Raw genomic sequence first — 27,664 nt, forward strand, 5'->3', positions numbered from 1 at the left:
CTTGGCTCAATTTTAGATCAAACAACCGAACTTTATATAAAACTCAACCGAGGAAGGATAATAATACACAAGGGGAAGCAAGTAGTTCAAATTGAATCAAAGGAAAGAACAGTAACATATTCTTAACATCCTAAAGTTTTGGCTAACATAGGCAAGCTTTCGAGTATCCAAAGCATAATGTTTCAAAGAGTTCATGTTCTGTTCAGAAAGCAATTTCGTCGAGTCAGGTCAACCTCTGTATAGACATGACCTCGGGATAGAACCTTGAAAGCCACTTGAACCATTCCTCAAAATTTAAGCAGAGCAGCATCCTACTTTCTTCACAGCTGATACATCATCCTTGCCCCCAACGTTGATCGTCTGTCCTTTGGGCAAGGCTGCTGGATCATCCCCAATGTCAAGGGCCTTCCTGCTCACAACCCGATAGATCTGGGTCAGCACTTCTGTGAAAGCATTGTCGACATTCATCGACTCGAGGGCAGACGTTTCCATGAAAAATGTGTTCTCTCGTTCAGCAAAAGCCTTAGCATCCTCGGTGGAAACGGCTCGCAGGTGACGCAGATCTCCCTTGTTTCCGACTAGCATGATCACAATGTTGGCATCTGTATGATCCCTTAGCTCCTTCAGCCATCTTTCCACATTCTCAAATGTAACATGACGAGTAACATCATAGACTAGTAATGCACCAACGGCACCTCGATAGTACGCACTTGTGATTGCACGATACCTTAAACAAAAGAAAAGGAGAAGTGAGATGGATGTTTACAAACCATCCCTGTTAGGGGCGGAAACAGAGGAAGGAAGATAATTTGCTAGATTTGTAGGAGACCCTTCTTTTCCATTTATTGTTGCAGCATTTCCTTGTTATTAGGCATTTCAGAGCTTCAAAACAAGATGCATTCTGATTCATTACCATTATTGCCAGGATTGGTTTACACAGCACCAATAGACATAGAGGACTAGAAGAATGCTAAGGTGTCTTTTCACGGAGTTGCAGTGGTGTATTAAGTCATATGATCTATCAAATGAAACAACATGCCACTTTGAAATCGAAAGAATGACAAAATGTTCGAACATGTATGATTAATAACAATATCAATGACATATCAACTTCGGATTTAGTTTGAAGTTAGAGAAAGAACATAGCTATCTGAAAATGCAGTTGCTGAATGGTCGTCAAACTGTGCCACATCCTAAAAACTATAGCAGAGTGAAAAAGGCACCTAATCACTTATAGAACACTACAAAATGCACCAGAGCTAAATCAGCAAAAAAAGAAGTTAAAAGGCCAGAAACTGTACAGACTTTCAGCTTAACATTATAAACAAAGTCCACTAACCAGTCAGTTTTTCAGAAGTTCAATAAGAGAATTAAAATCGCAAAATTTTTCATTTGCAATTTCATGTTTTCTTCCTCAGCATTCTAAGCAACCAAACAAAGGGTCAAAGAATACACATTAACCAAACAGAGGCATAAAAATGATCCTTTTCCGATCCAGACTTAGATAATCAAATCTGTATAATACCCATGTAGCTAAATTTCTCAGGCAGCCAAGAGAACCCAGAAAAAGAAATGAAAATGCGATTCCAAGATCCAAAAAAAACCCAAAATTTAAAAGAATCAGAGAATGTGGATCCAAACCTTTCTTGGCCGGCGGTGTCCCAAATCTGAGCCTTGACGACCTTATCATCGACCCGAATGCTTCTGGTAGCGAACTCGACGCCAATGGTGGACTTTGATTCAAGGCTGAACTCGTTCCTCGTGAACCTGGACAAAAGGTTCGATTTTCCGACCCCTGAGTCACCGATCAAAACCACCTTGAACAAGTAATCATAATCGTCGTCTGCTCTGTACGCCCCCATCTCCTTGCAGAGAATATATTTTAGTTTTTACCTGGTGAATTTTTTTGTCTTCTCTTTTTTATTGTGTTTGTCTTTTTCTTTGTTTCTGAGAGAAATCAAACAAGTTGGATTGATGGGTAAATGGGTTTTGGAATTATGTTGTATAAATATTAAGAAGCATGGCGGTCTATGTCTGTATGTGAGTTATGGTGGTGAATGGGTTTTGTTTGATTTCGAGAGAAATAGCAAAATGGAGGTTGAAGACAGGAAGCAAGCTGGAATTGTGGGGTTTCTTAGTTGGCAAAATTGTGGTTATGATTAAAGACTCCGGTCCCAAACAAATTTCTTAGCCTTTTTCCCTTTTGGTCACAGCAAAGAAAATTGACAAAAAGCACCCGAATTCTTGTGGAAATACAAACTTTTATTATTTATTTGGATTCAATACCTTATTTTTGGAAATTTGTTTCTTTTATTTAAAAAAGGAAAGAGCAGCGAATGTCAAAGCTCTGATGACTATAACTAAAAGCCAAATGAGTTTTACCATAACACAACACCTGTGAAATCTGTTCGTTTGAATGAGTGAGACTCATTTGAAATTTGAAAGACGATATCAAATGAGAAACCTACTGGATTTTGCTTTCTGAGATTAGACAAAACAAAAAAGTTTGTTGCTTTTCAAAAACCCACTTGATTAATTTGAGGTTTATCATAAAATTTTCAAATTTATATAAATTGTATTTTGTATGGCAAGCCATATGTCCTCCAATTTGGTATTCCATTTCAGAGTCAGATATATTCACAGCATCATGCATGGCACCATATATTTTCTGTTAGTACAAGGGATTGGGGAAGGGGGTTTATACAAATATTCATTGGGTATTTAGAAGTTTCGAACTTCTACCAACATGAATAAAAATGAAAGAGCTCAACTAACTGCGTTATACCTCACAGGATTACGCGTATATTTGAGGAGTCATTCTATACTCCAGGCCTCACTATAGAATTCTTATATATTTGAGACATTGTTATATGTATGCAGGAGATAAGACTATTTTTTTAACCGTTGGATCAAACTAACTAATTTGATCCAACTACTAACTAATTTGATCCAATAATAAAAAGATAAAACTGCATCTAAGGACCTTAAATAAAAACCTCACTATAAAATTCTTTATGTATGCAGACGATGAGGTAGAGCCTATAAATGGCCCAGTTTGATGGGCTGCCTCATGAATTGCTTGTAAACTTTTAATGGGTTGATACAACGAGGCCCATATTGTCTTCAAGAATAATACAAGAGCTAGACCGACAAGCACTCCTCAACTGATACACAAACTAAAATGCTATATTTCAGACCAAAAATAAAAAACTAAAATGCTATATATAAAAGTTCCCAACCAAAATAAATAAATAAAATTGATATGAAAGGGTCTCTCCCTTGTCCTTTCACATCAATTTCCAAATTAAATAACATATACATGAAGAACAAAAACGTACAAATCACATAAGTGGGGCAAGAACAAGAACTATCCCATCGAGCTAGGTGACTGTTCACTCCAGTCTTCACACTTCACCTAACCCACTCGTGGGGCATATGCAGATTGCAGATTATTGCAGGGGCAGACGCATATGATCTGATCTGATCTGATGATCATCAACCACTGTAAACGTGCCACGTCGAGTTTATACCAACCAGCCATCCCACAAAACAAACCCTCAGATACGTATTGATTTACAAAGCACACCTCAAATCAAATATCTTCCACGACCATGCTTATTATTTTCCACCCTGCACCTCATATGAGAGAGAGAGAGAGAGAGAGAGTATCATACGTGAGATAGTTCATGCAAAATACAGTAGCATATAGTGTAGCTTAGGTAGCTATAGAGAAGGAATTTTGGTAGGGCAACCAAGTCTTGTTTTCTTTGATATATCAAAATCACTCAATCAAATCCACAGCAATAAGTAGAAGAACACTGTCGGGCACCAGATTGCAACTTACACGTTACAAATCTGCACCACTCAACTAAGTTGACCCCCCCCCCACCATCCCCTCGTCAATAACCACTCCCTGCCTGCCTCTCTCTCTTACAATTTTTCCCTTCCCTTTTGATGATCACCAACTGCAAGCATAGCATAGTGACTGATTGGCTGATGTTATCTGATCTGATCTGATGACGATGATCATGTTAAAAAACCAAGTGCGCACTGTATGCCGGGTGTTCGTCAAACATTAACACCTTTCCGTTTCTGGTCAGGCTCTCTGATTTGTCCAAGCAAGGTACCTTTTTTTCAAATGCTCTATCTCATCAAATATTGCTGAAACTGAAAGGCACCCTGCTCTGTTTCTATATACACCTTCTATCAAATCAGATATATGGCATATATGTGTACGTGGGTCCACTCGAATGCCCTAATTTATGATGTGTGTATATATGGACAAAATAATGCACCGAAAGTAATTAAATTTGGCAAATTGCAGTGCACACCAGAGCACGATGTTAGCTAGCAGGTGAATGTTGTTCCTAAATATTTTCATGCAACCAAGAAAACTATTTGTCGATCTCTTCCCATATTGCTTCCTATGTACCTTTTTCTTTCTTTCTTCCCTTTTGGGATATCTATTCCAACTAATGTACATATTTATATATAAAAAATCCTAGTCATACCATATTTATATGCTAATATGATACCTTGGATCGATGAAATCTCGATTGATCCATGATAAAGATAAGAATGGGTTGGGAAAGCATCACCCATAATTTACATTATGATCAATATGTTGCTTCAAAAAGTATGTATTGTTTGCCTCTTTAATCTTCCTTCCTTTTTTCTATATTTTACGTGAGTGGCTAGCAATACTAGATCTTGGACAGTTGTTTGGTAGAAATTTTCGGTGGTGGAAGCAGTTTAACACAAATGCTTACAAAATTGAAAAGCCAGATCATGCAATGTCTGGCTTCCTTCAAAAATAAGCAAGTAAATCGAAAACTGGCAGAAATTATGAGGATGATATCACCTCATTTGGATGTGAGTTACCGGCATTTACATCTGCACATGAGCATGATGTGGTTATAAACCGGCCTTTAAAAAGAAACAAAAAGAAAAACCACATCCAGATGCCACAGGTAAATACATATATATAATACTTAAACCAGAAACAGATAACATAATAATAATACATACGTAGGTCCACAAAAACTTTGAAATTACTCTAGACACCCACTAATGAACCTATGGAAGCCCTAGCTAATACAGTAAACCCTAGCGAGTGCTAATTAGAGAAGACATATATGGAGAAAAGGCAACGCAGAAACCAGAGCCCGTCTCTTCTAGCTTGCTTGCTTGCTTCCACTCTTCTAAATCTGCAATGTTATCGAATAAGAAGAAAATAAGAGGGTAATTAAAGCAATTAAAAAAGTGTAATTAATAGAATTAAAATTAATTAAAATTAATTACGAGGTAATAGAAAGCGCCGTGGTGGAGAGAGTGGAGGGTGAGACCCCACTCATTGGTGAGAACGGGGTGACCAGAGGAGTGAATGAGGACGGCGTCATCCCCGAAAGCCTCACGCACGTTGAAGGGACCCGCACCCACCTCGAATGCGACGTCGTTTATGAACACCGTTGATTTCTCCGCACCTCCCGCGTCCATTGCACCCGCTTCCCCAACACAACCTGTTCATTACCACACGCACAGTCACTCACACAGTATAGCTACCACCAACCGACTACACTAGTTTCATCATCTTTTATCAATCTCTCTCATCAAATATGCACAGTGTATGTATGGAATGTGACCACTGTCCTTTCAAACGCAAACCCGACCCCGACCCGAACCCAGCAGAACAGACCAGACCAGTCAATCGAACCCATGCACACGTCCTTCCATCTAAAGTACCATCTCATCTCATTTCATATCATAATATTTATGTCAAATGCAAAACCTAGCTAGCTATTATAGCTCGATCCATTGCTTCAAAAGACTAAACTACCCTTGTTTCGTACTTAATATGAACTTGGTATAATCAACAAGAAGCTCTCATCCCCACATTGTCAATTTTCTTATGCGAGATTTGGGTGAATGCAGATTTAAATGAACAAAATATGAAGTGAAATTTGAGTAAATTGTTGTTTTTACCTTGAATGTTGTGAATCATGGGGGATGGAACAGCAACACTAGTAGTGGGGCCAGTGGTGTGAGAAGCAACCATATTAGCATGGCTTGTTGGAGATGTGGTGGTGACGTTGAGACTGTAATTGAGGTGGTGTGGGTCCATGTTCTTCATGTTCATGACCTTCATCTCATCTTCTTGATGGTATTCTTTCCTTGACATTGCTGCCCCATGGCTCATGATCTCACTCAGCAACAGGCTTGTGCAAGGCCCAGTGTTGTTATTAGTTTGCTCATGAGTTCCATGGTTGGGAACATCAACCACATTAGACAGCTCAGAGAAGCAAAACCCTTGCGTGAAATTGCAATTCGGATTCGGATGCATCGGAAAAAAGAAGGGTTCGGGCAAGAGCTCGCTGTGATGCTGATGATGAGGCTGAAAGAAACTGCTCTGCTGGTTCACAGAAGCAGTGGGAGAGTTAATTGAAACGTCATGAGCAGCAAAGTTGGAGGAGAACCCCATGGAGAAGGCCTTGTTGTTTGGTGCTGATTTGGGAGATGATTTTTCAGAGGAGGATGAGGAGGAAGAAGGGGCAGCAGCATTGATGATGTTGAGACTGCTTGTGGAGACGGGTGTGGTGAGAGGAAGGTGGGTGTGGTGATGGGTTTGTTGTTTGGATGAGTTGTGGAGGTGGCGAAGCTTGTGCTTGCTTCTTGATTTCCTGTTCTGGAACCAGTAGAAAACGTTGGCGTCCCCAACTTGGCCATACTCTTGCAGCTGAGCCCTGATCTTCCTAATCTCATCCCTCGGAGGGTTCACCATCCCAGAGTTGAAGATGGCTTCGAGGATGCGAATTTGCTCTGGTTTTGGGTTCCATCTAGGCTTTGGCTCCGGACTTCTTTCTTCACACCCAGCGACTGTTGCATTCACATAATTAAAATCAAACATCTACTTGCACATAAGATTAAATGTATATGAGTTTGTAACTTAACTAACAAATTATACAAAACTAAAGGATTTTCTTTGAAATTAATATCAATTGGAAAGGGTTTGGTATAAATGAGTGTTGAGGACGGTTACCTGAGGAGTAAGATGGTCGGTGACATCCATTTGAAACGAGAGAAGGGTTGATGTCATGCTGCCATTGGTGGTGGGTGCTGCAGTTTGCAGGCTTGGACTTGAACATGCTAGGCCAGTGTCTGTTTGATGAAGCCATGATGATGATGACCAAAGGGATACGACACAGAGAGAGAGAGAGAGACAGACAGACAGACAGAGAGAGAGACACAGAGAGAGAGCTAGTAGATATTAAAGGAGCTATAGCTATAGCCAGCCAAAAGAGAAACCCTTTTTGCTGCAAAGGCTAGCTCTTGTTTTGTTTTTCTGGCACTACTGGATGGATATATCCTCTCTAGCCCAGCATAACATCACTTCTTATAGTCTCATCATCACCTACTCCTTTCTCCTGTGTGAGTTGAATATATTTTGCATTTAATTAATCAACACCAGTCCTTCCCATCTCCCAAAGAAATTATAAAAATGGAACATGTCTATTGATGATGAAAAAGAAATTATATATATGTTAAAATAAAGAAATTTAATTTGATGGATAAAATGGGCAAAACCCACAACAGGAATCGCCTGCGAGAAAGATAAACAAGAAAGGAAACGGAAATAAATAAAAAGGTAGGATGTGTACTGAAGAAATTAAAAGAGAGAGTAGTCTCAACCCATCCCTCTTCTTTTTTAGAGAGCTTTTGCTTTAATATATTGATGATGAAATGGAATGGAATGCTTGTTCTCTACTCAATACTCAAAGTACAACCCAATTCCCCCCCGGACGAGAAGCAAAGGGAACATAGAAAAGAATACCTGCTGGGGGCTTAATTAGAATCTTCATCAGAGATGACAGACCAAGCTCTTAATGCAAAGGAGAGAGAGAGAGAGAGAGAGAGAGAGAGAGAGGTATAGAAAAGTGAGGGTTGTTCTGATCAGTTTGTCTCCTTCTCTTTCATATACAATTTTTCTTTTCAGATTTGTAAAGAGAGTGATCAGTTTGGGGTTCGCTTGCAGTGAGTGGATATTAATGGTGAGGGAGAGATGAAGTGAGGTTTTTGGGATTATTCTAATGGAAAAGGTTGTTGTAGAGGAATAAATAGGGGCAATGTGAGGGTGGGGGAGATGGTTTGAAAGTCAAGGCCAAGGCCATGGGGCATGTAATTTGTAGAGTTTAATTGGAAAGCGGTGGTGGGAGTCGTGGTAGAGTAATTGCATATTTCATATTTGGGTTTATTTTGAGCAAAAGTTTGGATTGACTCGAGGGCATTTATTTATTATACTTTTTGAAATTAATTGGAAATCGTCTTCCTATATGTTCTTCTAATTTATTCAAGGAGGAGATGAAGCACTTTGATTGATCTCGTCGTATAGGATGAAACGACATGACACTTGAAAAGCTTGCACGCAACGCATACAGATACAGTGGAAGTGGCAGTTCAAATTCAAAGGAAGAAAATTTCTGGAGGCAATGGAAGGTTATAGTTGTGGGACGTGACAATGGTGCTTGCCCTGCTCTTTCTGCTTTTAGTTTGATAGTAGATAGATAGCTTTCATCAGCTGATGGGTCAGTCGACTGATCACAAAACTTCTTCCTCAACAATCATTTTGATTCTGCAGCCTAGAAAAGTTAAAAGGCAATTTGAGTAACATTTACATGAATGCATGTAAACATCATTTCTTTATAAAAAGAAAAATTGAACAGTGCTAATTAATTCATCTTTATTTTTTTTAATACAAGACATGTTGATGGAGAATTTGATTTTGAGTTAGATATTTTAACTTAACGTAGTTGATCATCATATGTTTCATATACTTTAATATAAACAAATTCATATACGTTTAGATTAGCAAAATTTAGATATGTGAGTAAAGAGCGTATTGAAAATATAAATCTCACATCGGGAGACATTCTAAACCTTACCCATTAAGAACCCCTTAACTACTTATCAATTAAGTTTGAGTTAGATAATTCAACTTTGACTTAACAACTAATTAAACAAGACCACTTCCCTGATTGGCTTGGATTTACTTTTTAATCTCATGCGCAACATCTTATTTGTAGACTTGACTGTGGTATCTGGTATGGTAGACAAAGATCTGAGGCAACGGACCCACGGGGAGATATAGAGTTGATCTCTAGTCCTGGCTCGTGTTGAAATATGAATGGGACGAAGATAAGATAAAACTACTTAGGAATTAATTTTAGTGGTAATAAATCAAATTCCTAAAATATGCAGAGATTAGGGTTCACACTTTGGTCTACACGATTAAATGCAATATTAAGTCTGTGCTGCCATTTGTTTGTCGAGAGTTAGGCAGTGAAACAGGCAAAAAGATAAGAAGAGCATGTTGAGGGAGAAAATTACTCAATCCTAACTCGATTTGCTGAATTGGAGTGATTTGAATTTTGTTGGGGACTGAGCTGTTTATGTGTATTGAGAACTCGATCCATCTGTGAACATCGAGAGCACGCATTTATTATGGTCTGATGCTTAATATTGGGTAATTACACTGGAATTTTGATTCAGAATTCCATATAAAAAAATATGGAAAGGTGTTCGATATATATTATGTGCATGTATATATATATATAGCTTGGAAATAGAAGTCAGACAGAGACAGAGATAATATATATATATATATATATATATACACATAATATTGCAACAGCAAAGTTTAACATGGAGTCTTTGGGGGAGATGATCAAAGCATGCAGCAGATCTATGTTATTGTGTGTGGACTATGCTATGCGTGTCCCAGAGAGAGAGAGAGAGAGAGAGAGAGAGAGAGAGAGAGAGGAAAGGGTGTAAAGATTTGGTCTAAGCTGTGTCGGTTCGATTCCGACATGCAAAGCTCACTCCCAACTCATTAGTTACTATTCAAATAACAAAGTCCAAATCCCTCTTTGGCCTCTTTGTCCAATGTCCACACCCCACCCCTTTTCTAAGGCTAAACTATCTTCTGTAACCCCTGGGACTTGGGTGGCGGTAATTAACAATACCAAGCATATTATAATGCATAACAAGCTAAACGTGGGGTCCAATTGATCTACCAATGTCTTTAGATAAACATATGACAATTAAACACTAAGAGATACAATTAGACTTAAAATTAATGCATAATTCAGAATTTTTTTTTAATACAAGCGAGTGAGAGGGAATTTGAATACATGACCTCGAGTGCAAAGATAACTGCTTTTAACCACTTGAATTGTCAATTCTTTGCACAATTTAAATTTTTATGTTCCCAACAAGCTCAAAGTCATTAGAGGAGTTCACTGAAGTTGAGTGGGGAACTATGGTTTGGAATTTGGAAGGGTGGAGGAGAAAGGGAGCTGTCAAGACCATGGCAGTAGCTAATTAGAATGTTTCCTATTAAAATATCATGTATATTGAATGATATGCAAGAATGTTTCAAGCTTCAAGTCCTTTTGAATTTCAATCGAAACCCTAAATGGTTGGATATGCAAAACCTAACCATCAAATCAAAACAACTTGACCGACCCAAAAATGAAAAATCAAAACCACTTTGATCTATATATTTCCCATGCCCATAACGCCATTAGATCAAAATGGGACCACGGCCTCTGCGAGTGTGTATGAGTGTGACTGCATATAAGTGTTTGGGGGAGACAGACAGAAAAGTATGCAGAAACTGGGAAAGAAGAAGGCATCGCATATTTATAGCAACTGGAAGTGGACCTGGACACTAGTTTTCTAGCAGCTTTGGCACTTTGGCTTAATTATGGTGAATCCTCTACGTCCAATGCCCCATCCCTCGCTTTAAAGTGTATATCTTTGGCAGTTTGGCTCTGCTGGGTTTTGGAACTTCAACTTCTGCTCCCACTGCATGTGTACGTACGTGCGTATTGTATTTATTGATTCAATTTCTATGTTTGTGTTCTTGCTTTCCCTTTTCAATCAGATTGCTTTTTCCTTCTCACCAATCTGTCTGCACCAGATTTGGAACAATTAACTCCGTCGAGCCTTTGTCCTTTACTTGCCATTAGACAATTATATATCATCACGATGATCATTACAACATGCCATCACACATAACCTGCAGCTCATATGAACCATGGCCTAAGAACAATTAACTAAACATGATCGTTCTAATTAGCATACTCATGTGCCAGAAAAACGCTTTTATCAGTAGACTGTGAATCTGGTCACACATTCGTATCTATTAACTTAATTAACGATTCATGTTCATAGGACGTCCAACAAGAAAATACTACCAAATTTAATAATTTACCAACTTTATACCACTCAGTGACTCAGTTAGTGTCATCACCTTCCACCCCAATTGGAAGCAAAGGCTTCTGAGTAAGTCCTTTAAAAATGTTGCACTTGCACATGATTACAATAAATAGGGTATTAGTCTAATAATATGCAACATGAAATAGGTATGTGTGTCTTAGCAAAGATTGCGCCAACAGCCTTCAGTAAATGCTAACGTGCATGTAGTAAATACACAACATGATAAGCTTAAATGCTTCAACTAGTTGCACATGCCATGCCACCACCAACATATTATATAACCATATATATACGTACAATTTTAAGTCTGTTTCAAGTTTGAAGATCAAAACATGCTTAAAATATATGTTTGGCACAGAAAATTTGGAATCGGAGAGTGAAATTGCCTTTGAATTCGAATGTTGCTTGAAACTTTTTGGAGTTTTGGAGACCTTATTATGTGTTTTGGTGCTGTCCTGTATCAAGAGTTAATCAGAAATGTACTATATTTACTTGCTCGATCACATCTTTAAAGAGATAAAACTCATGTGAAACTTAAGTAAGATTTCGTATATAAATAAATAATTTCACGTAAACCATACATATATACGTGAGAGATGTAATCATGTTACTAACTATAAAATTGATAGTATATGAAGTTACGTACCTAGCCATATTAATACAATCAACTAGATATAAGATAGGATTAGCTATCTGAAAGCGGCTGGACATTCTCGCTTGGAAGACCTTTGAAGAGACTTTAATAACAAAGTTTATAAATAAAATGGTTTATGACTAATCCACAAATCATGGATATATCCTCGTTGGGAATTGAAGAGCACCTATCTAAATTTGATTAGTTTTGCATAGTTTTGGACAATTCTTAGATATACGCTTTCAGTGTATATTTGTTTTATTATGTTGTGATTAATGAATCTTCATCATATATATATATATATATATATCATAATAAAAATTTACATGATGAACTCTCGCTCAATTTAGCTAATAGATATAGATGACTAATCTCGAATTTGATTGATTTTTTACATAAATAATTTTTAAATGGTGAGGTGATAAGGAGATTGTCATTTTCTTCTTCTTGGACGGGTCGTACGTACTACATTTTATTGTTTTGGGATACTAAAAAGCAACAGAAATAGTCAGAAGTTGAATTGTAAAGAACTCATCTTTGCAATTCCCACCACGTATACACACAGCAGCAGCATCTTTATTTTCAGATCAGAACAAACAATTAATCTTGAGAAAAGATTCATGCAATACATAGAAATCAATTCTGTAAGTAATAATGTTAGATTTAAAATTGATCAGAAAAACATCATATCGATGCAGTTTCTCTCATTAATTAATTAGAGTTGTTCAATTAAATATGCACCACCTAGGCCAAGCTCAGGGCAGATGGCTGGCTACGTAACCTTATCATGTTGGCAGATTTTCATATGCATAAACCGATTAAAGATAAGATAAATTAAATAGATTATAGTAAGCTAAGACTGTCAATGATTCTGCTAATATTCATAGTTTGGGAATATAGAGCTGAGGAAGACAAATGTTTTGGGATCATAAGAAGTTTTAGCATATGTTCCGAGTGACGGGAGAATATACGTACCCATGGAAAATTTTAAAAATGTCACATGAATTTATATACTAATTTGTTATTTATTTATCAAGAACATTTATTTATTTATTTTTAAAAAACAGAGATTTAGAAATTGGGTTGTGTCCAATAGCCCAAATACTAGTAGCAGCTAGCCTTTGGTAGTTGGGTTGGTCTCAGCTTAACCAAGCTAAGCAGGCCCAGTTTATGCTAATCTCGGGATTAGAAGGCCTGAGTTGCGTATCACAAAACGTGTATAACGAAAATTTTGATATTTATTTATTTTCATGATTTTAAACTTAAGAATATGAAGATCCTTTTTAGATAATTGTTAATTTTATTAGATTATATAATCTAAAATCGATGACAAGTTAAACGTAATCACACCAACCTAATAAAATTGGACTAAAATAATTAATTAATATACCCATTGTCTCCTTTATGGTAAGTAAATCCTGATATTATGATTATACATTCACATACAATTCTATGTGATGCGGATCACTTACCCTAGCCCACAAGGGTAGTCCTCGTTGATCATAAATCAATAAATTTGTAGGTCGGTATCATTGACGATTACAATTAGTTCGATCTTTGCAGAATCACATGTGCATTATAGATCAAACAATGACTATGATTAACTTGATATCTAAGGAATGTGGTCTGTAAGATTTCATGCAATCTTACAGTTGATACTTGATAGGAAGCGGGCATAAATTAATTGTAATTATGGGTAGATTTTTTGGAACATAATCAGAGATAAACTTTGGGTTAAAGTAAAAATATAAAAGCTTAACCTAATTTCACCACTGCCTTCTTTGATTCCTTCTTTCACTATAACACCCTTTTCATCCGTCTTCTTCCTCCCCTACACCTTCACCCTGGTATTTCTCTTTTAGTGCTTTTCTTTGTTCTTCTTCTTCTTCTTCTTATTTGTTCTCCTTGTATAATACAATAACTTCATAGATAACCTAATACTTGTATAGATTTATATTGTACAAGCATGTCAATGGGTAGCGGAAATGGTGGGGAGCTCAACAGCCGCCATGCTTGCGCGGCGTGCCGGCACCAAAGGAAGAAGTGTGACGATGATTGTGTGATGGCTCCATACTTCACAGCAGAGAAGGAAGAAGCTTTCAGAGCAGTGCACAAGATTTTCGGAGTTAGCAACACGTCAAAGTTGCTAAAAAAACTAGAGGATAAGAACCATAGGGGTAGGGCTGCGGAGTCTTTCATATGGGAAGCCTGTACGTGGAAGCAAGACCCTGTCAATGGACCTCTAGGTAAGTATAGACAATTAGAAAGAGAGATTGCTCTGCTTAGAGACGCATTGCAACGACAACAAGAACAACAAGAACAAGAAGAAGAACAAGAAAAGGATTGTTTGGCTTTGCCATCATCCACAGTGGAGCAAGAGTCAATTGCCTTGGACCAAGGGAGCAATAATGGTAGTGACATGACTTATGGTTATGCTAATCAAAATTTAGCACCTGCTAATGGTACTTATAGTTCTCTGTTACAAGGGCAAGAGGTCACAGAGAGAAAGGGATTAGTGGATAATAATTGTGTTACAGGTTCTAATTATCAGCCAGCAGTTATTTCACAAGGGGGGCAACAAGCATTAGGGCAAGGGAGACAAGAGACACAAAGAGTGATTGGATTTGGTCCTCCATTAATGCCATTTGACCCAACAATTCAAGGAGGCAATGGAAGGCCTATGCGATTTCAAGGACAAGGCAGAGGAATTGCAGGATTGGATTGTGCAATAAATTCTCCTATGGGGCCAAACATATATGGGCAAATTAGAGGCCATGTAGCTTTTGACCCTTCTCAGAGACAATTTGGGCAAGTGGGTGCAGCTCAGATTGGCCCAAATTTTAGTGAGGGTTTTCCAGGCCACATGAGAGCTATCACCCAAATACAGGATGCTGGGTTTTTACCTTATCATCATCATCTTCTTCATCATCAGCCAATTCATATGCAAAGACAGGGGATGAGCCAAGCTCAAAATCACCATAGTTTTCAACAATACTCTTTCAACAATCACCAGAGTTACGAAAATGGTCAAGGTAAATGTCTTGTTCGTTTAGGAATGCATTTTTGGTATGATTATGTACATTTTGCAAAGTTTGTAACAATAGTAGAGAGAGTGATGAATAATTATTTTATTACTAATTTCTTGACTAAGACGTGTTTATTGTGATTGTAGATGTAGAGCACTTCAATCAAGTGAAAAGTGAAAGGCGATCAAAAGATGCAAAGTGATTCCTTTAGTTATAGCATCTATATACTTTTTTTGTGAAATTATTTCATCCTCATTATTTACGAGGATCATGTGGATCAATCCACAACTCATTTTTAATTGAAAAGTTATTGAAGGTAATGTCTCCTTCATATTAATCATTATTTTTTTTTAAATTCTATTGTTTAACTTTAATAGTCATTAATCTTTAGTCGGTTTGATTTTTGGATTTGATCCCATCTCAACAAGAAATATTCCATAGCTTATGTGTGTGCAAGGTCGATTCACACACAAGAGGTGCGAAACTAGATTTGACGTGTTTACCAACAATTTGATAAAAAAAGAAAAATTAGTCATCTATTATTAAAGGTAACTCTTTAACTAATTATGTTTTATTGGCATAATTTAATGTCATTATGAGTGGACATATACCTTGTGGTGTATTTCTCTACGTAGTTACTATACTTTCATATTTTTATTAACTTTTTTTTGGGATAGTCTATGCTTCTATAACTGATGATTTTTGTGCCTAAACTATGAATACAATTATCGCTTTACTCTAAAATACAAACAAACGTAGTCTTCATGTTCATTCAGTTCAACGCACGTGAGCTATCAGTAGTCTTTAATTGTCCCCTATCTTCAATGTTCACGAAAATTTTAGGACTCTGTTGTTGTTGCTTGCTTTTGATATGAAGTCTTTTCATAATTCTTAAACAAATGGTTGAAAAGTCAAGGTGTGATCGAATTAGGGTCAATTTCAAAAGGACCTACCCACTTAGAAAAGTATAATGTACGACCGTGATGACGTCATATACACAAAAATTTGAAAAAAGGGGATAATATATATGACCAATTTTATAGTCATCCCAAATCCACCAAGACACGTCTTCATGCACTCGTTGCGTAGAGTCACACACCTTGTTGACTTTACCAACCCACTACCCCATATCATGTGAAGAAGCTAATCCATACTTTTCCATTGTATTGCATCTGAATTGCCAAATTATTTTTATAGAAAAATAATTATATAAGTCGATTATCTATCGCTTTCGTAACATATTTGTAATTTTAGATACATAAATAACATTTGTCCGCACATTAGAACATGTTGGATTAAAGTTATGTTATGAAGACAATCTTTTGAGTAGCAATATATCACCTCTTCAACCCATCTCTGGGGCATCGATCCTTTTAACCCCAAAATCACCCGAAGAGCCTATACGAAAAAAAACCTCTGTATTTCAAAATTTTCCATTTTCAGTTCATGCTTGGTATGATTATTTTGGGAGAAAAAAAAAAGAATTATAGGAGTTGTGGAATGTGTATTATCAAGGGAAGCCAAGGGCAAAAGTCGGTCACCACCTAACAATCAAGTGGTGGAAAATTAGTCCAAATTCTATCTTTGTTGGTTTCTATCACCTCCCTCGTGCCAAAAAAATTCATTGACCCCACGTTTGTCCCCTATTTTAGTCCAACGTTGTATGCAAGTGGAGAGCCATATGTCACAATCTTGAAAGCTTTTCTTTTTCCAATTCAAAAGGCTCCTTATAAGGGAGGAGAAGAAGAAGAAGAAGAAAACTTAGGAAGAACTAGGACGCCATGGTTTCAGCCTCCACGCAAAATGAGCTACCATTGAATGAGAATGACTCACAAGACATGGTCATATACCAAGTCCTAAATGAAGCCATGGTTATCAACCCCTCATTCTTGCCACAAAGACACCAAATGAACCACCAACCAAATGGCCTCGAACCCTCTAAGAACATTGGAAAGAAGCACTATAGAGGCGTGAGGCGGCGCCCTTGGGGCAAATATGCTGCTGAAATCCGTGACTCTGCACGACACGGTGCACGTGTATGGTTAGGAACATTCAGCACAGCCGAAGAAGCTGCCTTGGCATACGATCGAGCAGCTTTTAGAATGAGAGGTACTAAGGCCCTGCTTAATTTCCCACCTGATGTAGTGGCTGCATCATCTTCTCCATCGTCTTCGATTCATAGAGTTAGGCCAAGTTTTAGTGTACCCTGCAGCTCGAATAGTAATAGCACAACTTCAGACTCAAGTGGCAGCTCTAGTTTGCTATCAATTGGGACACCAAGATCAGAATCTCAGAGCAACACAAGTAACGTGGAGGCACAAAATACGCAGGGTCCAATCATCTAGAAAGGTTCTGTCTTTTTTCATTTCTGTCTACCAAGCATTAGGACATTAAATTTCATCTCATATAGTAAGTTGCAGAGCTGAAGGTGTGTGGGAAAGTGTGTTAGTTTTTTTTCTTCTTCTCTAATTAGCCAGTTTCTTGTCATAGCCTGTGTATATTAGTTTTGCATGGTTTGTGTATGCTTTGTTGCTTTGCCAACACTCACAAACACACAAATGTAATTCACAGCAAAAGAGGTACAGAAATGTACTGCCGCAAGAAGTGAATTTTATTGGTTTGTATTGTCATAAGAGGGCCAATAAGGCCAGCAAGATGCAGAGTTATGGGTGAAGAAGAAAGACCTATAAGACTGAATCAGTTGGAATTTTTGTGTTAATGCCATCTTTTATTTTCTGGTTTTGGAAATGAAGGCAATCTGTTTGTGGAAACTAACTTCATGAGAAAAAGATGAAATTGATGAGAACCAATAAGCATATGGTTCCACAGAATGGGAACACAAACAATCTTCAACCTGTTCACATTTGACAGTCATTCTTTACTTGGTATACTTGTCAAACGGGCCAGCATTTGGTTGGTGGGTATACAATATAAAAACTTTTTGGCCTCGTTTGTTATAGAGGATTAGACTAGCAAAATGCCTACAATTTCGTGTTTAATTGATATACAATTAATTACCAGTTTGGTTAATTAAGTCCTACCTAATCCCATAGTATTTTTTTTCTTTTTTTAATTCCTTTTGTTCTATTCTATTAGAAGTTGAACCCAAAACTTCCATCTTGACCAGGTATAACTTGGGAGAGCTATCTAATTTCATATTCAAAGTAAATATAATATCCCTTGCAGAGGCCAAAATTGTAATGGCCGATCAACCTCATTTTACTTAAAGTAGGAGAATGGTAATTCATAATAGACTAAACTTGGACAATACATTTTAAAATTTTCTTATTATAAAAGGGTAAGAAAAAAGTAATTAGATAAGTTGAAGGTATGGTAGGGTTGACCTTGAATAGGGAGACAAAAAAAAGTAATTATAAAAAATTAAGGTCGGTTTATAGTGGGTGGCTTTGCTTTATTTTTTCCTTTTAATTATGAAAAGATGGTTGAGCATGTGAAAATAGATAGACATGAGATAGAGATGGTGAATTTGAACTTGGCATCTCTTCTTTAAAAAGAGAGATATGACAAATAATTGAATTGTACTATTACATAGAAACCTTTATGTCTCTGTTTAGAATCTGTTCTGATATGTTATCTCATTTTCCAACTTTTTTTTTTTTAAAAATCTCCCTCTCCATCTGAACAAATTATGCAACCTTAACTTAGCACCTTGTTGATCAATGTTGCAAAATACATGGGAAATTTGGTGATTTATATGATGTTATGCTAACTCTTCCTCTAAGGCTAGTTTGAAAGAAAAAAAATACCTTATACAGCTTCTCCTTGACTAGCAACTACAAAGAATGTTTAGAGACAGACAGAAGCATTCATGTACAAGATTTTTGTCAAAAAGAAGACAGCAAACTGTCCAAATAATCACTTCCCAGGTCTTGGAACTCAAACACATCAAATTCATCCCCCAACATGTTTTGCATGCTTGCCTTCCTTTTCAATGCAGGTTTTCCATCAGTCATTGCCTCAACACTTTCTTCCCACTCCCTCAATGCTCGCTTCCGCGAATTCGAAACATTTGTGGATGAGCAGATGTTGAAGCAATCCAACCCCATAGCCTTTGCAACTGTTTCAAGAGGGAAGTTGAGATTGGCTTTTGAGCCTCTGATTCTCAAAGCAGCCTTGTCATAAGCCAAAGCTGCCTCCTCTGCAGTCTCGAAAGTCCCAAGCCAAACTCTAGCTCCTTTTCTTGTTGAGTCTCTAATTTCTGCTGCATACTTACCCCATGGCCGCCTCCTAACTCCGCGGTAGTGCTTCATAATTTCCACTTTCTCTCTTCTCTTCTCAACCTTTGCTTCAAATTCTGCGTTCGCAGCCCCATTGCCTTCTAACTTGACATTGCTTGACACCTCCATATTGTGTCCAGGAACAACACAACTGTCAAGAAGCTCTTCCCAGGCCTCAGTTCCCATTGATATCCACCTACCTAGACTTGGTAGCCTTTCTAGAATTTCCATTGACCCTCCTCTCCCATCAAGAGGAGGCAGTTCTTTCCAGGGTTTAGACAACTCTGTTGTCTTTTTTGCTTCTTCTTTCACTCCATCCACACCGATAAAGCTCGCCCACACGTTCTCTAGAATAGCTTCAGATGCAACCTGTGCTGCATGAGGATCACTATGTACAGCCATGTTACCAAATCTCAAAACCAACTCTCTCACTTTCTCACAAAGTAGATATGAGGGGAGAGAGAAGATTGAGAATTGGGGAATATAAAGCACTAAAAATAGACGCGTGAACAGCTAAGATATATATGCTTTTGTGCTCTAAATTATGAATGGGAACTCAGCTGCAAACTTGTAGCTCAATCCAGCTGCTAAATTCATGCAGGATTTTAGGACTTAATTGCTTAAAATAAGAAGTGGGATTAATTTTTAAAGTCTCCCACATCGACTTGTGCGGTTGTTCTAATCATTTGCGCGGCTTTATCGATGTACATTGTAGATTCTATGTACTTGGCATTTTATATTTTTCAAACCTCCCTCAAATTCATGAAGATTGCATAAGAAACAGAGCAGAAGAAGAATTGAAAGCTGGCTAGAGTATAATAAGTTGAATTTTAATTGGGACGTTTACATCTCTCCCTATTAAACAATCCTAATTCTCATTGGTATCATTTTTTTAAAATATCTCTTCCCACAGAGACTGCTAGTTTTAAAGTTGAAAAGTGCCACCCTTTCTTCAAAGGACATTATAAAGTGATTTAAGTTTTGACTTATGATGATCCTTTCTGCTAATACATCTGCATAAACTTATTTGGTTCTAGGAAAATTGGGAGAAATGGCGAAATCGAAAACTCTCTGCTAAGCAAACAATCAGACCCTTAGGCCTTAGCCAAGAGACCCAGAAGGGCAGAGCAGAAGCAGGTGATCGAACACGGTATCCAATAAGCTGGCATATCTTAGAGCACAAGAATTGCCAGCTTTGATTAAGAAGAAGGTGCATTAATAAAGCTATCAATGTCACAAAGAAGCCGCACGCTTCACCTTAGAATATTAATTAATAAAATAATTTGAACCAAAAAACAAAGAAAGAAAGAAAGAAAGAAAGAAAAGATAATGAAAATAATAAGGGCTGAGAGGACAAAAGGGGAGGTTTGATTGCTGAAGATCAAAGCAAGGGATGTTCTTGTTACACAGATGCGGCGTATTAACATGTTTTATTGTTTGTTTTTTTGGAGTGGAGAAACTTGTGCAGCAAGGGATCGCAAAAATCAATGGGTGCATTTGAATGAGCCGTGTTAGAAAGAAATGTATGCAGCAGAGCCAAAGGGGTTTGACTTTGATCACCTCTCTTTGCTTCCATTGGTGGTCAAATCAGCACATATTCTTTGCAAGATTAAAATCTGTTTGGTAACCCTCGCTGACTTAGTGAAGAGGACCAAGAGGCTTGGACATTCGGCTTAGTCTGTGAGAGAATTGGGCTACAATTTTTTATTTAGGCCCATCTTTTAGTCATATACTTGGGCTCTTATGCATAGTTGGTACCCGCACTACTTTACGTTTTAAGTATTTCTTGTCTTTATACAACTCTTTTGGTGGTTTCCAATGAGGTGTCAGTTCGATTGGCCCAAATTTTTGGTGGACGACTAAGTGATCTTGGATTCAAGCTCGTGCATATTTCTTGTATGTGTGAGTTTTCCTCCCTCCTTTCTCAATATTGAGCAAACAAATAAAAAAACTTAAGGGGTGGTTGAAAAATTCATTGATTGATTTCTGAAAACGAGTTGATGTTCCAAGAAATCTCTGCAAATCTTTTTGTGGCAGATCAATGCAAGTACTTGAAACCAAATGATATTATTAATAGCAATTAGTGTAGTTATCATTTTGAGAGGGTAATGTTGTAGGCTTGTGTTGGTTAATGATAATAATATACATACTTTGCCCTAGGAGTGGGCATCAATCTAGGCAAACCAAACTAGTACAATTTGGTTTGATTTTGACCAAGAAAAAAAATCAAACAATTTAAAAATTAAACCGGACTATATATGATTTAGTTTAATTTGATTTTGAGCTTTTATAAACCGACTTAAAACAAATAGGACCGTTTATGTGTATATTTATTTATTTATATTAAATTTTACATGTATAATACTCTAATTAGGTAATAACTATACATGGATATTTGAATTGAGCTATATTAGTTATTGAAATTTGAAGTTTTATGGCACGTAAAACTTAATGATGGTTTCATACTCTAGAAAATAATTTACGTATGAAGCAAGTTGTGAATTTGTTGGTTATAATTGGTCTATGTAGCAAGGGATATGGCTGTGGAGTGCACCCTTTAAGAGAACTGCTCTTGATGGAACTGAATACAATCTGTTACTATTGGGTATCGAAGGAATATATGCCTTTGATCAGACGTTTAGGGTTCATTCCCTTACTTAACAACATATTAGTATATGCTCCTTTTATAATTATCATAATTTTCATTATCCATTGTATCGGTTCTGTAACCAATACAGACTTTTTAAGCTGATTGTAATACTTATGACTCACTTTTATCTGACAGGAAACATATAGCACACAGATATTTTCCTTAGCTGTTCTCTTATCTAGCATGTTTATTTACAACCAGGTGAGAAAACTTAAGCTGAGACTTTGATCCTTCCTCTTTGAATGTGATCTATAGTTTCTTCTTCGTAATTTACTTTCCTTTTCTTTTAGATGGGTGGTATAGATGAAGGTTCACTCGATTGTATCTCTCTTGTCACTCAAATGACCAAACATATACGTGCTAAAGCCTCTGGAGGAACCACAGCTTCTGAAATTGGGCACTTCTCCCCAATCTTTGTGTGGCTTTTAAGGGTAATTGGTTTTGAATTAACTTGTTTCTTTAATATTTGTGCCATCTACTACAAGAATTATTGTAATCCTATTGTTCTTATGCTAATGGTTCCTCTGTTGTGGTTATTTTGTTTTTGATCGACGTATGAATACACAGTGTATTGAGTAGAATATGTTATGTGGCTTTTCCCTTGTGGTAATTTACACTGCCTTGGTTTCAGGACTTCTATCTGGATTTATCCGAGGATAGTGGAAGGATAACGCCCCGTGACTATCTGGAGCTTGCTTTGAAGCTAGATGATGACAGAAAAAAGGGATGTAGTTGCAAAAAATGAGGTATTTATATGGCTCGTCTTAGTTCATTTGACAAGATTCTGCATTTTTTGTGTTGAGAGAGAGAGAGAGAGAGAGAGAGAGAGAGAGAGAGAGAGAGAGAGCAATCTTGACCTTTTATTGTCAAGAATTTGCTTGCCAATTTGTACATGTATTGTTAAACTGGCATTATTTGCTTTTAGGTTACGCTTGTTAACTATTTATGACATTCTAGGCACATTGAGCACTGCTACTCTTGAATTATGTTATCTATGTATGTTGGACATGGTGTCCCTAATTGTACAGTATGAATGGCCAATATAGATACAAGCCTCCATTCGAGCTCTATTTCCAGATAGAGAATGCTTCACCCTTGTACGGCCTTTGAACAACGAACATGATCTACAGAGACTTGACGAAATTCAGGTCAGTGACTTACTGTTGTCTTTGATCTCTCTCTTGTTGGTCATACTCAAATCTGTTACTTTCTTTATTGATATTTAGTTGTGTTGAAGGCTAAGTTTTTCTAATGCAGTTGGACAAATTAAGGCCTGAATTCAGATCCGGGCTAGACACATTGACAAGGTTTGTTTTTGAAAGAACAAGACCGAAGCAAGTTGGGGCAACTATGATGATGGGTCCGGTTCTAGTTGGCATCACACATTCTTATCTTGATGCTCTAAATAAAGGCGCGGTGCCTACCATATCGTCTTCATGGCAGGTTTGTGTACTCCTTGAACTCTCTTATTGGGTGGTATTTTGCAACAGGCTCTAAATTATTAGTTTTTATCCACAAAAAGCTGAAAAAGGAGTTTGAGGTAGAGTCCTAGATAAGACGAACTTTAGTTTTAGTAGGATGTGGGCGCAGTTAGAACTAAATTGAAAAACAATTTGTTTCAATTGACCTTGGCCGCTTAGAATCAAAGACACACCTAGACGCAAATGCACCTACACACATGCATATAGTGCTCTTACATGCACACTCTGCATATGTTGAATATCTCTTTTCTTTTGAGATTGTATTGCCAAGAGTTTTTTTGGCTTGTATCTTAATAATTAAAGAAAAAGATAAGAATCTTAAAGCGTTCTTGCCTCATATATAATTGAAATCTTTGTGATAATAAATAGTTTGTTGGCAGTATATATGGATATGTATATCTTATTAGCTCAACTCTTATATACCGGTCTTATTCATTTAAATTGGCTACTCATGCATATATGGAGGCAGAGTTGCAATGTTCAAATACTGCAATGCACATGATGTGGCTACTTTTCCTTTTAAGAAACTGCCTTCTCCTTGCCCCAGTTCTACTTCATGTCATTGTCCTCCTTCTTTTCAACTTCCAGTCGTTTTACCAGTATCTCCTACATCACCTGTTACACAACCTAGCCTATAAAACCAACTACAAAACCAATTGGCATGTTCTTCACCAATGCAGCCTTCATCTGCTACTCCTCCTCGCCCTCAGCACATGTTGCCTGTCCTGAATGAAGCCACGGAAAGGAAGCTGAGAATAGCTTGCCATGCTAGTGATGCTAATATTGATAATGTTCTGAAGGTAAGCAACAGTGGCTTGCCCCTGGTATCTTTAACATTTTAATTGAGATATATATATATATATATATATATATATATATATATATATAAACTGTGATTTTGTTTTCTAGGTTCTTGATGGTCTTCTATTCTGCTATGAAGCAGCAAGTCACGGTCCAGCAAAATGGCAGAAACTGACCATTTTCTTACAAAAGGGGTTTGTCTATTGTCTTTATTTTGCTTTTTTATTATTATTTATTAATGTACGAGTGTGTATTATTGTGTATTGCATGCAATCCAAATTCACAATTTGGAAGGTCCAATACTTAACATTGCCAAGAGACTGATTGGCCAAGCTGGAGAAGAGTACTCTCAAGTTGAGATGCCGCTCAATAGAAGATAAGTTGGGGTTACTGAACCAGCAGCTGGAGTCTAGTGAGAAGTCTGAATATTTGAAGCGTTGTGAGGATGCTATCAATGACAAGAAGAAGTTAATTGATGAATCTATAGGCCACATAAATAACTTAGAGAGTAATTCCAGCTCACTGGGTGAGAGATGTTCAAGCTTGGTTAAAACATTGGATTTTGCAAAGCAATAAGGATTTTGGAGAAAAGAAAGTACGAACAGGTCATATCAAAGCAGAAGGCTGAGGAAGATCAAGCTAGTTCTGAAATTGCAATTCTCAAGTCCCGTGCAGTGCTGGTGAAGCTGGCTTCTGCTCGGGAAGAAGCTGAGTCTGCTCAAGGGGAGGCTCAGGAGTGGAAACGCAAGTATGAAATTGCTTTTAGAGAAGCAAAAGCTGCTCTAGAGAAAGCTGAAATTGTCCAAGAACGTCGAATAAGGAAACAAAAAAGAGTGAAGATGCTTTGAGGAAGAATTCGCTAGTAGTTTGGCAGAGAAGGTGATCCTCTCTCTCTCTCTCTCTCTCTCTCTCTCTCTCTCTCTCACACACACACACACACACACACACACACACACCCCTTAATGCATACTCCAATTCCTTGAAATTCGGATGAAGAAATATTCTTATTTTGTATGTGTTTGCATTTCTTTTGTGGTTTCTCTTTTCAAGGATTTGTGTATGTATCAATGCTGTGGTACTTTACTATTACACATTCTTTGCAGACTGCCAAATCAAAAGTAGACAGTTATGATTCTGAAATACCATCGGTGAAGCTTGAAATCAAGGACTTAAATAAAAAATTAAAGCTGCAAATGCAAAGGCCCATTTATTTGAGAGAGAGAAAAAGATACTGGAGCAGGAGAAGATCTTTCTGGGGCAGAAATGCGAATCTGAAATAAAAAGACTTGACGAAGTCCAAGAAACGTGTAAAATAGCTGAAAAAGAAGCCACAAGAGCGACTGATATTGCCGATAAAGCACGAGCTCAAGCGGATGTTGCTCAAAAGGAAAAGAGTGAGATGCAGAAGTTGCCAAGGGAAAGATTGGCCCAAATTGAGAGGGCTGAGAGGCATATTGAAAGTTTGCAAAGAGAAAAAAGAGACTTGGATGATGAGTTAGAGAGAATTCGTGTATCAGAGATGGGAGCTCATTCTAAAGTTGCTCTTCTGGAGGCAAGAGTTGAAGAAAGAGAGAAGGAAATAGAATCATTATTAAAATCAAATAATGAGCAGAGAACTAGTACTGTTCACATCCTTCAAGGCCTTCTGGACAGTGAGCGTGCAGCACACGCAGATGCAAACAATAGGGCAGACTCCCTGTCTCTTCAGCTACAAGCTGCACAGGCAAAACTTGATTCACTCCAGCAAGAGTTGACTTCTGTTCATCTGAATGAAACAGCACTGGATATCAAGCTAAAGACTGCTTCCCACGGGAAATGCTCAAGGGTAGATGACTATGAAATGGGCATGGACTCTGTTCAAGACATGGAGATGAGTGACCGGAGTGTAAGAGTAAATAAGAGGTCTAGAAGTAATACTAGCCCTCTAAAGCACACACAAGCAGAAGATGGTGGTTCAGTATTCAAGGGAGATGAGGATACCCGCAGTCAGCAAACTAACTCGGAAGACTATAGAAAGTTCACTGTCACAAAAATTAAGCAAGAACTCACAAAATATAATTTTGGTGCCTGAGTGCTGGATATGAGAACTGGTGCTAGCAAAAGAGAATGGCTTGAACTGTACGAGAGTTGCATGCTTCAGAAGTCGTGAACAGTTGAAGCTCTTGTGCAGTAGGAGGGTAATGCGTAATCTGCACAGGTAGTTGTTGCCGTGGATTAGTCCAGGACCTAGCAAGAGCTTCAAGTTCTCGATGGTTTGGTTTTATGATAGATCTCACCAGAATTGGTGCAAAAACTGTCTGTTATTCTATTGTAACTACAAAATGGTTGGAATATTAGTGCTTTAGGCTACTGGCATCAGCTACTCGTTAGGTGACGTACTGGTAATTTGCCTATATTTATGTTTTCTTTTTAATTTTCATCACCCTCCAAGTATTATTCCATACGTGTTGCTTGCAGTGGGTTCTATCATGCACCTGTATGACGATCTATTATGTGTTTGTCAGCCAACCTCTACCTCTCTGTGTTTTGTGGGCAAAAACTTTTTGGTAGTGTATTGCTGTTTGAAGAACGAATTTATAAGTCCAGGTGTGGGCAAGTTTAGTTTCATTTTGTGCTGCGTGTGTTATTTTAAGGACAATTTAGTTTCTTTTGGTGCTCTTGCTGCTTGCTTGGTATAGAAATATTTTTTTGAACAACCAGTGTGTTACTTTTGTTTGTCTTTTGGTTTTCATGTTGGTCATGTAATTTTTTTTCATATGTCTAACCAACGCAGTTATGCTATTGAATATTTCAACAACTCGAAGTCAGTATTTTGCATTAATCTGATTTGGAAATTTAACACAAATTGTGGGAAGGGGAAACTGATGCCGATGGTGAGGAGGAGCATGTCGAATCAATGGGGAAGTCAACTACACCCCGTATGTTCTGCAAAAATCCTTACTGCTTCAGATACTAGCAGTCACGGAGGCTTCTCTGTTCTTCGTCGCGCTGCTGAAGATTGCTTTCCTCCCCTGGTATTCGTAGTTCATTTTGCCCCCCCCACATGTAGTTCAGCATAACCTGTTTGAGATTTCCATTACCTGAAATGATTTTTATAAATGCTTCATAAGTCTAATCAAGTATAAGTTCGTATTTTATTTTGAGACAACTAAATTATGCTTGTAGGATTACAATCAACAAAGGCCTTCACAAGAACTCATAGCGAAGGATCTGCATGGCCTGGAGTGGAGGTTCAGACATATATACAGGGATATGCAAAAAGGTATCTCATGTTTTGTTTTCATTATTTGGTGGTTTATCTCTTCATGAAACAATAGCAATCTGATTAGGGTTTTATTATGCACTTTGTAAATGGAATATTTTAGATTCAGTGAGTTTCTGATTTTTATTCTTCTTTCCATTGGCTTGAGTGGGGCAGCCACAAAGGCATTTTCTTACCACTGGGTGGAGTGCGTTTGTGAACAAGAAGAAGCTCGTATCCGGAGATGCAGTGCTGTTTCTTAGGGATATGAATCCTTCGGTTCAAGAAACTTTGGATGCCCTTATTCATGATTCTCATA

At 37.6% G+C, this 27,664-nt stretch overlaps 5 protein-coding genes and 1 pseudogene across 5 annotated transcripts; 3 read left to right on the plus strand and 3 right to left on the minus strand.

Moving 5' to 3' along the window:
• Window positions 1-10: 10 nt before the first annotated feature.
• Window positions 11-2,224, minus strand: LOC117623971 (ras-related protein RABA1f). The gene is made up of 2 exons (XM_034355043.1): window positions 1,642-2,224; window positions 11-727 (listed from the first exon to the last, which is right to left on the minus strand). Exons 1-2 carry the CDS (start codon window positions 1,860-1,862, stop codon window positions 295-297), a joined length of 654 nt encoding a protein of 217 aa, XP_034210934.1. The 5' UTR covers window positions 1,863-2,224; the 3' UTR covers window positions 11-294.
• Window positions 2,225-4,773: 2,549 nt separating this feature from the next.
• LOC117625730 (WUSCHEL-related homeobox 9) lies at window positions 4,774-8,051 on the minus strand. Its single transcript, XM_034357273.1, has 5 exons — window positions 7,829-8,051; window positions 7,037-7,421; window positions 5,983-6,873; window positions 5,302-5,519; window positions 4,774-5,207 (listed from the first exon to the last, which is right to left on the minus strand). Exons 2-5 carry the CDS (start codon window positions 7,170-7,172, stop codon window positions 5,202-5,204), a joined length of 1,251 nt encoding a protein of 416 aa, XP_034213164.1. The 5' UTR covers window positions 7,173-7,421; window positions 7,829-8,051; the 3' UTR covers window positions 4,774-5,201.
• A 5,823-nt stretch (window positions 8,052-13,874) lies between these two features.
• On the plus strand, window positions 13,875-15,136 carry LOC117624198 (LOB domain-containing protein 27-like). Its single transcript, XM_034355341.1, has 2 exons — window positions 13,875-14,940; window positions 15,081-15,136. The coding sequence occupies exons 1-2, from the start codon at window positions 13,875-13,877 to the stop codon at window positions 15,134-15,136; spliced, it is 1,122 nt and encodes a 373-aa protein (XP_034211232.1).
• Window positions 15,137-16,611: 1,475 nt separating this feature from the next.
• LOC117623745 (pathogenesis-related genes transcriptional activator PTI5-like) lies at window positions 16,612-17,705 on the plus strand. Its single transcript, XM_034354704.1, has one exon. It carries the CDS (start codon window positions 16,716-16,718, stop codon window positions 17,277-17,279), a length of 564 nt encoding a protein of 187 aa, XP_034210595.1. The 5' UTR covers window positions 16,612-16,715; the 3' UTR covers window positions 17,280-17,705.
• An 879-nt stretch (window positions 17,706-18,584) lies between these two features.
• On the minus strand, window positions 18,585-19,632 carry LOC117625810 (ethylene-responsive transcription factor ERF091). The gene has a single exon (XM_034357374.1). The coding sequence runs from the start codon at window positions 19,572-19,574 to the stop codon at window positions 18,780-18,782; it is 795 nt and encodes a 264-aa protein (XP_034213265.1). The 5' UTR covers window positions 19,575-19,632; the 3' UTR covers window positions 18,585-18,779.
• A 1,061-nt stretch (window positions 19,633-20,693) lies between these two features.
• On the plus strand, window positions 20,694-27,639 carry LOC117624199 (annotated as a pseudogene).
• Window positions 27,640-27,664: the final 25 nt, after the last annotated feature.

The sequence above is a fragment of the Prunus dulcis genome, chromosome 4 (genome assembly GCF_902201215.1).
Source record: "Prunus dulcis chromosome 4, ALMONDv2, whole genome shotgun sequence".
Classification (NCBI taxonomy): Eukaryota; Viridiplantae; Streptophyta; class Magnoliopsida; order Rosales; family Rosaceae; genus Prunus; species Prunus dulcis.

Coding starts and splice junctions, on each gene's coding strand:
- LOC117623971 (XM_034355043.1), bottom strand. CDS start 1,862: ATGGGGGCGTACAGAGCAGACGACGATTATGATTACTTGTTCAAGGTG. Junction 728..1,641: donor GACACCGCCGGCCAAGAAAG/GTTTGGATCCAC, acceptor CTTTTGTTTAAG/GTATCGTGCAATCACAAGTG.
- LOC117625730 (XM_034357273.1), bottom strand. CDS start 7,172: ATGGCTTCATCAAACAGACACTGGCCTAGCATGTTCAAGTCCAAGCCT. Junction 6,874..7,036: donor CCGACCATCTTACTCCTCAG/GTAACCGTCCTC, acceptor TGAATGCAACAG/TCGCTGGGTGTGAAGAAAGA. Junction 5,520..5,982: donor CATGATTCACAACATTCAAG/GTAAAAACAACA, acceptor GGTAATGAACAG/GTTGTGTTGGGGAAGCGGGT.
- LOC117624198 (XM_034355341.1), top strand. CDS start 13,875: ATGTCAATGGGTAGCGGAAATGGTGGGGAGCTCAACAGCCGCCATGCT. Junction 14,941..15,080: donor GAGTTACGAAAATGGTCAAG/GTAAATGTCTTG, acceptor TTGTGATTGTAG/ATGTAGAGCACTTCAATCAA.
- LOC117623745 (XM_034354704.1), top strand. CDS start 16,716: ATGGTTTCAGCCTCCACGCAAAATGAGCTACCATTGAATGAGAATGAC.
- LOC117625810 (XM_034357374.1), bottom strand. CDS start 19,574: ATGGCTGTACATAGTGATCCTCATGCAGCACAGGTTGCATCTGAAGCT.